This window comes from Kryptolebias marmoratus, linkage group LG17 (assembly GCF_001649575.2).
Source record: "Kryptolebias marmoratus isolate JLee-2015 linkage group LG17, ASM164957v2, whole genome shotgun sequence".
NCBI classification, from domain to species: domain Eukaryota; kingdom Metazoa; phylum Chordata; class Actinopteri; order Cyprinodontiformes; family Rivulidae; genus Kryptolebias; species Kryptolebias marmoratus.
In genome coordinates, this window is record NC_051446.1 from 11,964,029 (window position 1) to 11,974,819 (window position 10,791).

General features: G+C 43.0%; 1 protein-coding gene and 2 non-coding genes across 9 annotated transcripts in view; all 3 read right to left on the bottom strand.

The window, feature by feature from the left end:
* The window catches only part of rhbdf1b (rhomboid 5 homolog 1b (Drosophila)), a 36,104-nt gene that overhangs the window by 17,927 nt on the left and 7,386 nt on the right, over positions 1 to 10,791 (bottom strand). For 3 of the 7 annotated variants that reach the window (XM_037980933.1, XM_037980934.1, XM_017418602.3), the window contains exons 2-4: positions 2,936 to 3,095; positions 2,706 to 2,836; positions 2,293 to 2,439 (exon numbers count right to left, since the gene is read on the bottom strand). In XM_037980933.1, coding sequence (XP_037836861.1) covers positions 2,293 to 2,439; positions 2,706 to 2,836; positions 2,936 to 3,067 — 410 coding nt within the window. In that variant the 5' untranslated portion in view covers positions 3,068 to 3,095. Of the gene's footprint in view, positions 1 to 2,292; positions 2,440 to 2,705; positions 2,837 to 2,935; positions 3,096 to 10,791 lie in introns of those variants that run through there. The other 4 variants (XM_037980935.1, XM_025006453.2, XM_025006452.2 and 1 more) reach the window with 3 other exon arrangements.
* trnai-uau lies at positions 4,154 to 4,247 on the bottom strand. Its single transcript has 2 exons — positions 4,210 to 4,247; positions 4,154 to 4,189 (listed from the first exon to the last, which is right to left on the bottom strand). It is a non-coding gene; the product is annotated as a tRNA-Ile (tRNA).
* Positions 5,285 to 5,378, bottom strand: trnai-uau. Its single transcript has 2 exons — positions 5,341 to 5,378; positions 5,285 to 5,320 (listed from the first exon to the last, which is right to left on the bottom strand). It is a non-coding gene; the product is annotated as a tRNA-Ile (tRNA).

The window sequence follows — 10,791 nt, forward strand, 5'->3', positions numbered from 1 at the left end:
GGGGGGGGGGGCAGACATGCCGGGACATGATACATCGGCGCATCCGCACGCAGGCGCCGGAGGAGCGGTGCGTCGAAGCTCGCACTCCGCGTTCAGTTTCAAACACTTATGTCAACACTTGCTGGAAGAAGTGGCTTGTAAAGTCCCGACGCCTGTAATTACCACCGCCGCTGCGACCAAACAATAAACCGTTTGGCGTTTAAATCTGCAGCCCGATCCGCCGAAATGAACGGCTGCTTCACACGAGTAGTGACTCATGAAGTGTTTTCATCTTCCTGCAAATCAACAAGGTGTCCTCCCAGATACCCGGAGACACGCACTTTGAACAGGAAAGATTCATACTGACCTTGTGAACTCTCTTGAGTTGGATGCATTTCAGCAAAGCTTCATTAGTCGTGCAAATATGCTCTCAATGGCAATCATTTTGTGGCAAACATGTGAGAGCTGAGGCGTAAGAGCGCTTGATTTTAGCGCTTAGTTTGGACTCCTTGCTCAAACATTTACATCCATTTCACCACCACTCAACATGCTTTGATGTGACTTTAGAGACGTGCGTCGTATCTGTGAGTAATTGCATTATTTTGTCTGCCTCAGACCATGCGTGCCACCTGGACTGAGTTTGATGAACTCAGAGCATTTTTCACGTGTCATAGACAAAGTTACACACTGCAGCTTGAACAAACAAGGAGATCTATAAAGTAATGCAACCTCGGTGGAAACTTCAAGGAGGAAAAACATGCTAAAATGAGGTTTGCTTTTTCCCGACACTGTGTTTATTGTTACCTTCCGACTCATTAAAAATGGGCCTGTTTTGAATGATGGCACTTGCCGCGATGCAGCAATCCATTCTTCTGATTTTCCATAGGATGATCTTTTATTTAATGTAAAATGTCTAAACTAAATGTTTAAAATTGGTGTTTTTTTCTGCTGTGTTGAAGGGGAAAAGCAACTGATTAGACGAAATTTTATAATCTGACAAGTGATTTATTCTGCAGTTTTGTTTTGTTTTTATGAACTATTGAGGCGATTTTTTTTACATTTCTGGTCTCCTTATGGCGCAACACACAGCCTTAGTTGTGGCACACATCCTAGTTTAAAACAAATGGAACCAAAACTAAAACTGGCAGCTACCTCGAAACACCGGAGCTGCACTAAAGGTGGCATCCTACTGGACTGTAGTTGACAAACAGCATTTATGACAGATGTTTTTGCCAGGTTCTCAATTTCCATGCGTGCAGGCGGACTCATCGCAGGCGTCTCCAACCCACCAGAATCGTGTCTTGGGCGTCTCCAACCCATCCCAAGATCATTAAAAGCTGTATTTTGACGCCTGCGGGGTACCTCTCATCGGACTGGAAACATGTCCAGGTCTAGAACCTACACTGATGACAAATAATAATTACTGAAACACTAGTCCAAAATCTGGCTATCGTCGTTTCAAAAGCGTGCTCCAGAAGATTAAATCATAAAAACATGGGGGCAGCTGCCAAGGTGTGTACAGAACGAGCTGAGGTGGGTGTGATGTGGGCATAAAGTGTACACCGCCAAGAATGCAGTTTCACAAGCCGAGCACACACACACACACACACAAAAAAAAGGACGTGATTTTCCAAGACCGGGCGTGCAAAACACGGCTGCATCGGAACATTCGCATTTTTTTCTCACAATTTTGAATCGCCGAGAAATCTCACAGCAGTGAGATACCACCATAAAATCTTTGACCAGAAGGACCAATAATCAACCGGTTCTCACAGCTGAACTACACCTAGGGTCAATTTTTAATGTTTAAAATACCCCTTTAGTGTTACTTTATCCCCCCACCCCAATGATGTCACAGCTGTGGGATGTGCTCCCTTGAGAACTAAGAAAACAGAGGAGCTTTCTGCAGTACAATGATATTGATTTTTTAACCCTAAATCATCCTGTTTTCCAAAACACACCACTTTTGTTGCCTAAACATGAGTAAAATGCTACAGATGTCGACTAATGAGCTAATGTTTGCTGGCCTTGACCACTGCTGTTGGGGAGCTAAAAAGTGGCACTGAGATTTTCTGGGGGGAAAAAATGTACAAAGTTCCTTCTATTAACAATAAAGACAACCAGTTATCAGGTAGTATTTGCTCTTTCTTGGACAGTCTTAAAATCTGATCACATTTTGCTCAGTGAGTACTACCACGCACAAAACAAACTGCTTTAAATCCATTTAATCTATCAAGAGAGACAAAAACATCCACGACAACCCCTGGTTATGACCAAAGCACTGTTTTTTTTTTCTTTCCACCTCTCTTGTACCTGATGATCTGTTTGGGTATAGACGATCGCCGCCTGGCCAGTAATTTGGGGATGCAGGACCTCCTGCGGCAGGTGGACGCCCTCCTAGGGCCCCTCTGGCCTTTTGGGGGAACCGTGTTGACGCGGTCAAAGCGCACTCTTTTCTCGCTACGTCCACGTTTTGGGGTAAGGGGTTGGCAGGGGAGGGGGAAACGAGGTGTTAAACAAGGCAGAGTCGAAGGAGAGTGAGGACAAGAGAGAAGAAACGGCTGGGTTATTCGAGCCTGATCAAAAAGAAAGTTTGAAACAGTTAGTAAGTTAGTAAGCATGCATGCAGAATTGAAAGGAAAATTAGCAGCTGGAGAAAATAAGGATGGAAAAATGCAGAGCTAGATTTACAAATACGTCTCCGTTCGTGGGGATGTGTGTCTAACCTCTTGACAGTCTGCATGAACGGCAATCTCTCTGGCGGAGGTTTGAGGTAGTTGTTGGATGTTTCCAAGGCAGAAGTGTGGGTCTGTGGATTCTCCCCCGGCATGCTGACACTGCGCACGCGCTTCACTGGCTGCAACCCACACGCAGACACAACAAAACTATCAGCGACAGCTCTGCTTTTTCATAGAAACTCCTCACATGGATACAGTTCTGCCATTCATGCTCGTACTTTAGCGGCGCAGCCCACCTGGCTGGGTGGCGGCGCGTCGTCCGGCGTCAGCTGGATGGTGGGGATGTCCAGTTTGAGCCACGGCGGTTTTTTCCTCTGCAGGCTGCTGGTCCTGCTTCCAGTCTCATCCATGCTCGGCGCCTCCTTCTAAACCTGCCAGCTGGACAGCAAAACACAGAGCAGGATGTTAAAGATGAGTGCCGCGCTAACATATGCATGAGAGCAAGCATTTCTCAAACGGCGAGATTCGTTGGGTAAGTAGCTGACACTGGACAGGCTGTTTAGGGTCCGGCCAGTCGTCTGTTGCAGATACGGACTGGAGACGAATGTGACACGTTTCTGTTGCCTTTTGGTGCCACATATTAACAACAAGGCTTCAGCCTCTCAGTGGCTCCTCCATTAATAATTCAAAGAGCTGAAGATTTGGTATTTGGAATAAAAAGAAGAAGAAAAAACAACCAAAAGCAAGAGGTTCATTTGGAGGCCTTTTTGGTTTTTGAAAGCCAGACCAAAAAAAGAAGTAGGAACATGGCTTCCAGCACAAAGTTTCTAAAAACAATTAAGTGCATCATTGTGAACATATGAAAAGAAACTCAAGCATTTTAACCAAGAAACTCCAGGAAGAACTTTGCGTTTTTAGGTTCATATATACCTGCTTGTGGCTGTGATTTGTTAATATTAGGCAAAATAAACCTACTTAGCAACAACTCATCATTTAACCTAAAGCAATGGCTGCACAGATTGGGATGGTACTGGTTGGCTGAACAACTGAGTCAAACAAGGAAAGATCAGCAGAACTGAACTCCAAATAACGCCTTTTATCATGCACCTTTTAAAAAGTTTAAATGCATTTCAATATTTAAGCTGAGTCGACCTTCTTAGGAACTCTTCGCTCTGGTACCAAACACAAGGCTACTTGAAACATTAGCCTAAAGCGCACTTTACCTCGTACAACATTCGTGGTGCTGCAGTAATACTCAAAGTAGAGCACACTGAACCTTTAACCCTCCCGTGGTCTTCGGCTCAAATGGGCCCGAGGTTAAAAGGGCTCCTCTTCCTCTCTTCAGTTACGAGGGCTTTTAGGAGGGTTAAGAGAAATATTCCAATAGAAACTGACAGCATCAGAGTAATGGGCCTTCACCAAAATGCAGTCCTAATTTAGCATAGGCTCAAAGAGCCATGCTGCTGTCTGGTCAATCTTGAGTAAAAACCAAAAGATGCTCCAGGTGAGGCTCGAACTCACAACCTCGGCATCACTAAGCTGGTTACTGTCTTATAAGTACCGCGCGCTGACCGGTTGCGCCACTGGAGCTCGCTTTCTAAGCATCATCAATAGAAATTAGGAAATCTGAACTTAGCCTGAACTATCCCAACTTTGACTTAACTTCCTCTTTATGCCCACAGAATGATCAGCGTTTACTCCCAAACTACGACCTACTTGTCCCACTGGAAAATCCAACCCCAGGCTCAGCAAGATGATCGTGGCCACTGGCTATGATGGATGACCTGACCAGCGGATTGGTGGACTTGGTCCCGCTTTGTTTGTACACAAGTTGGTTTCTAGCTTTGATCCTTCCATTAGCAGAGCTTTTACCAGATGGCTACTGGACAGTCTTGACTGTAAACATGTTTCTTTCTGTCTGCAGTCTTTAGTTAGCTGTATTTAGGTGCTAATTCTCACTGTGTTTTTACACTTCGCCCCAGAGGCTGACATCTGCTTGGGTAATTTCCAAACATGTCTACAGCTCTCTGTGAACAATATTGTGCACAGAAATAGCAGATAATGCATAATTCCCATGACCCACACTAGTGCTCTTTCTGAATGGGTACAGGATCCCATTAGCCTAGAAGGTGACCTTAACAGCAAAGGTGAGTGCATTTCCATGACACATACTGTTTTTTTTTTTTTTAAAGTTTGGATTAGAAAACACCTGCAAAGTCAAATAATGTGTCATTTGAAAGGTTAATGCAGAATCCAACTATTTTCTGCTGCGTAACAGTGGCACACTGGTAAGCGGTGTTAATGAAGAGCATACAGTGCTGAAGATTTGGACTATATTGTCAGAAAAAAAAAAAAAATACTGACTATTAACATTATGCACGCACTGCAGCCAGATAACATACAGGGACATCTCAATAAATTAGAAGATCATTGAAAAGTTCATTTATATCAGTAACTCAATTCAAACAGTGAACTTCATGCATAAGATAGAATCATTACAGACAGAGTGATAGATTTCTGTTCATTTTGATGATTACGGCTTACAGCTAATAAAAACAGAAACAAATGACCAATATATAGCTACAGAACATGAGTTTAAAAGGTTTATTTCTTCAATTAAAGGTTTCTGCTCCAGGTGAGGCTTGAACTCACAACCTCGGCATTGCTCTGCTGGATACTGTCTTATAAGTACCGCGCGCTGACCGGTTGCGCCACTGGAGCTTTGGTGCCGGTCAAAATGTATATTTCCTGTTTCTTTTCATTGTGGAGACACCGTTTGAGCCAAGTCCATTACTAAACACCCAAATAACCGGACACTGGAGCGTGTAATGAGAAGGCATAAGAGGCTACCAGCGAAGACCCTCAGCTGTGAATCATTCAGTGACTTCCTGGCTGGAAGTGAAACGACAGGCTCTCTTCTCCTGCCAATAATCTATGAGCCAAACAGTAATCTCTTCCATCACACACACACGCTGCTGGAGTCGATACTCAGACTGCTCTGATTCCGGCCAACTCTTAACAACCAAAAAGAAAAAAAAGACAACCAGCACGAGCAGCTGTGGGGCTTCTGGGTACTCGAGACAAACTGAGAAGTGCTTCCAAACCCCAAGAAGCTGCAGCGTAGACCCACACACACAACGCTGCAGCAAAGATTTACAGGAAACATCCACTTTTTATTTACATTTAATGTCTTTTCTTGTGCTTAAGTGGTTTAAACCTATTTTTTGGTAGTATTTGAACAAAATAAACATGCATGTTAGGTTAATCTTGAATTGTTACTAGATACGAATGGTTGTATGTTTTATTGTGGCGACTGGGTGGGCAGCAGCTCTGTGTGGGAAAGACGATGGATGGATATTTATAAAATTAAAAGAACACAAGAACGCACTTGGGCATTAGTAATGGCACGAGTGAGTTGGGATGTCAACATATCATAGTTGTTGCAAAGTGTCTGAACTTGAAGCTTACTACAGTAGGCACTGCCGCTGAGAAAAGAGTCCAGCTACAAAGCAGGTATGGCACCTGAAGAAGTCATAAAGGAACAAACCTAACCCGAGGTCAGAATCTAAAAACAGGAATGCAACAGATTTGTTAGGAGGAGGTGATTGTGTAGTGGAATCACGGAGGGAAAGATCAATGGATTCTTGTGCACAAACCTTAGAATGACATGATGAACATAAAATATGACTGTTTTGTTGGTATTCCAAGTGTTTACATGTAATTTACACAATATGTGTTAAAAATGATTGCTAGCACAATATAAACTTCTTTATTTCTTCTTTATTTTGTCATCTTGTATTAAGAATCTGGACTTTGTCAAGTCTTAAAAGATGGTGAATAAAGGACGTCCAGCCGATAAAGTAAAATTGTTTAAACCTTCAGGGCCTTTGCTCGTGTAGTGATGCTCGCGCTGTATTTGTGTCCGGATTAACATGAACTACAACCAACAAACACTGCTCACACACAGATACACGGGACAGAAACCGACTCACGTGACAGCGGTTGCTTCCGACCCCCGTGTCGTGTTTTTGAGGCTCCAGTGTTCCCAAATCCTTATCGTCATTTTTTCATTTCGTTTTTTTTTTTTTGTGACATCTGCCATTTCTCGCTGCTCCACCATCAGGATCTCTCTTTTTTTTCTCTCTCTCTCTTCTATTTGGGTTTTCATGACAGGCGGATTAGGAGCTGTAATCCCCGCGCTGTCTGCTACATGGCATTGCGCTGCTGTTCGGTCTGAGAGACTCATATTGAGTCCTGATTGGATGGAAGCGTGTCGTCAACGTCTCGCAGGAAGAGGGCGACACTAACGGGTAACGTGTTGTGGGTCTTTTTTTTTGTAAAGCAGATTTTGGAAGAGCAGGAGAAACGTGCGGGAGAAGGGCTCACAGGAGCCAAGAGTCATAAGACAAAATCAGTCTTACTGTTTCTTTTGCTGCACACATTCAAAGAAGTGCACGTCATAGCGGATGACAGCTTCTACTTTGGCGATGCAAAGACGATTTTAACAGTGCCAGTGCTGGAAAAGTGTTTTATTGGCTCAACCAGTCAACGCCCATTTATGTATGGACCAATTGCACTCTTTTACATTACTTGGGAGTCCCTGATGGGAAGAAAGCATCTACTCTGTAGGAGAAGCTAAAAGAGACACAACAAATGTTTTAGTTTTGCTTTTAGCGTGTTTTATTGTTCTGGATGTCTTTTGGACATATTTTATTGATGGTTTTCCTGACTGTTTGTAACCTCCTTGTGAAGGAGGCCAAGATTGTTGTTCTTAAATGTGCTGCGTAAATAAAACTGAATGTATCTGTGAGGACTACAAGTCGCCACAGTACCGCAGGTACAAACAACAACAACAAACGGTTAAAAGAGCTGTGAACTGGTTCCCAGTGGTCTGAAAGTACCTATTGCTTTGTTCCATTGGGTTCTGCGTTAGGGCCCCCAAGTATTGAGCCTATTCTGGAGCATTTACTGAAACATCAAACTGAATGAGGTCTACAGAATCCTCGAGTCATACCTAAACAGGTCTTGTGTTGTGGTGCGAATCACTGCCCAGTTTAGGAGTGTTTGGTCTGTGAGATTTATGTTGTTGGTACAATACATGTCTGAGTATCATCAGTTGATTTGGGATGGGATGGGAGATTTTAATTACTGAACTACGATGAGGAATATGTGCACCAATGACTCCTGTTGCAAGACGATCTGTAAACCATTGCTCTCTTAAGAAATATTTTCCACTTAGAATGAGATCGGTTTATTTTTTTAACCATTTTAGGCTTTCAAGTTTAGCTCAGGTCTGTCAAGACAGCTCGTAAAACTTGACAAAAACTGAACACAGCAAAAGCTTCATTGTTGTTTTGGTTTCTAGGGCACAAAATAAAAGCGAGCGTGCCCAAAAGAGGTTGCGGTGTCATTATTTTATCGAAAAGCTCGGTTTATCGAGTCCACACAAAGAAAGCTCACAGTGGAAATAATCTCGGAAAAAAAAAAAAAAAATTAAATCTGTTTGTGTATGGATGGGAGGTGCAAACGACAGCTTTTGAAAACATCTGAAGTAGCGCGGGCAAGGCCTGAATCCTCTCATCGGACATAAAAACTGAACACGCGCTCCCTCGGGTCTCTTTAAAAGCACAGACTAAAGATTAGTCTCGAAACGTCGCCATTTTTCCCTGACGCAACAAACACGAGTAGGTCACGTAGATTAGAAGTGAACTGTGTTCCACTCCNCACCCCCGCCCCCCGCCACAAAGGAACTACGTATGATCCAGGGTCTCTGCCAGATGTCAGAGTCATAACACAGCAGGTCATTTCCTCTCTGTTTGCAGCGTTCTGCTGTTGGATATGTGTGTGTGTGTGTGTGTGTGTTTCTGTAATCTGCTGCTGTCTGTACAAACAAACAATAATGAATGATTAAACATCTGCCACAACAAACCTGGGGGGGAATGAAAAATTACATCAAGAGACACAGCAAAGGAACAATTACCTCCTTTTTTTTGGCTTCTTTCCTGACCTCAATTTACTCCTGAGGCTTTTCTGGATTTTATGTATCGCACTCTTTTCTCTTTTTTTTCATATCCTCGTACAAAATCATTTGCTGCTGCTGACTGTTTGATCTGAGCTCCTTCATCTGTCTGAATGTGCTCCGAAAGCCACAACCAGACACAAGCCGGAGGTCGTGACGAGCTGAAACCGTCTGTCTGAACCCAGTTTTTGTCGTTGTGTCTCTTTCATCCTGTTAACACAGATGACGGCATTACAATGCTCACCGTTACTGCTCGACTCATGTGAGCGCAGGGGGGTGTTGGCAAGCATCCAATCCACCCACAGACCACACACACACACACACAGACAGCTCCTTAAGCACACTGTACGTGTCACATCATACGTAAACTTGCTCACGTGAGAAACAAAATGAAAACGAAAACGTGTTGCTTCAAATTAGGCTCCCATTTTAACCTTTTCACCTTTCTGTACTGGCACTAAGACAAAGAATCATGAAGGAAACTGTCATGCCTAAATGCTGGAATAATAGGATAAAATGTACCCGAAATTAATTCAACACAACCCAAAAAAAACATTAAATTATGTTAAAAAATTGAAAACAGAAAACACATTTTCAGCAGAAGAAATGACCCAAAAAAAGAGAAAAAAATGAATGCAATGAATTAAAGTAAAAGAAAAGCACATACAATATTTATTAAAACAATATTTTACAAAACGGAAAACATGTATTTTGGGGGAAATTTGATTGTTTTTATTTTCGTTATAATTTAGTTTTTTCCAAATGTTCATTTCTGATTTTCTAGTTGTGACTTTGTGAAATTTGGTTGCGTCAACAAAAGGTTCCTTTAAAATGCCAAAAATGTGCACAATAAAATACGAACATGAACAAGAACCCAGTCCTGCTAACAGGGGGAAAGAAGGGGCTCTAAAGTAGCTGGTCATGTACATCCAACCATTTATTTTGGCCACTTCTCCTTTGCAGGTCGTGAGGACACCCTGGACAGGTCTCCAGTCCATCACAAGGACACAAATAAGACAAACAAACAAACCTAGGGCCAATTCAGATTTGAGGACATTAGATCATTCGTTTTCCATTTCCTATTCCAATCAATCATGTAATTGTTAGTCGCAGCTTTTTAAAAATCCTTTTTTTAAATGTATGTGGGCAAGCTCATGAGCTTATAGATGTCTCTGTTCTTTTTTCTGGGAAAATGTCTTAAAATGAGGGAGCTGCATTTAAAAAAAAAAAAAGCTGCTTAACCGTCCGCAGATAAACAGAGGTACAGAGGGTCAGAGGTCAGGCCGACATGTTTAGCTCCCCTCTGCGCACAATCATCTCTTTAAAAGAGCTTCTCTGCGTGGAAAGATTTCATCGGCAACATGGAGGCAGAAAGCCACGACCCACAAACGCACTTCCTGTACAGCTGAATTTACAAAAATTCATGTTTTTTTATTTTAAACAGAAGTCTCGTTTGATAGGAGATTAAACGTCTCACACAGGCTGTTGGCTGATATGTGGCTCACGACCCACTGCACTTCACTTCACACGTTTCTGACAAAGCTGTTTACACAGGAACATGAGCGACCTCAAAAAAAAAAAAAAAAAAAAAGGTGCTGCGATCCTTGCAGAGCAAACTACTGCATAAAACATTAACGTCAAATGCCACAAGGTGAAAAAGAAAAGTACCGACACTAAAAAAAAAACAGAAAGTGAAGTGGTTTGCATGCAGATTCAGTCGAGCTCTGACTGAGGCCTTGCTCGGAAGTGACACTGAATGTTTTACATTTGATGATGAAAACAAGCAGAGAAACGACTGCGTGTCACACTGGGAGAAGATGAAGGAAGCAGCCAGAAGATGGTAAAAATGTCCTGCACTTGTACAGCGCTTTAGGAAGAACAAACAGAATCCATCACTCAGTCACAACCAGCCGGCTCCATGCGGGCCTGAGCAACACGTGGCGACCAGTCGCATAATTTGATGCACCGACTCTGTCCCCCATGTCCCCAGATGCACATCTGCGCCAGTTTTCCTGTTTCTGTCTCTGATTCATGGAGGATGGATGGATGGACGGACGGACGGACGGACGGACGGACGGACGGATGGATGGATGGATGGATGGATGGACAGACGGA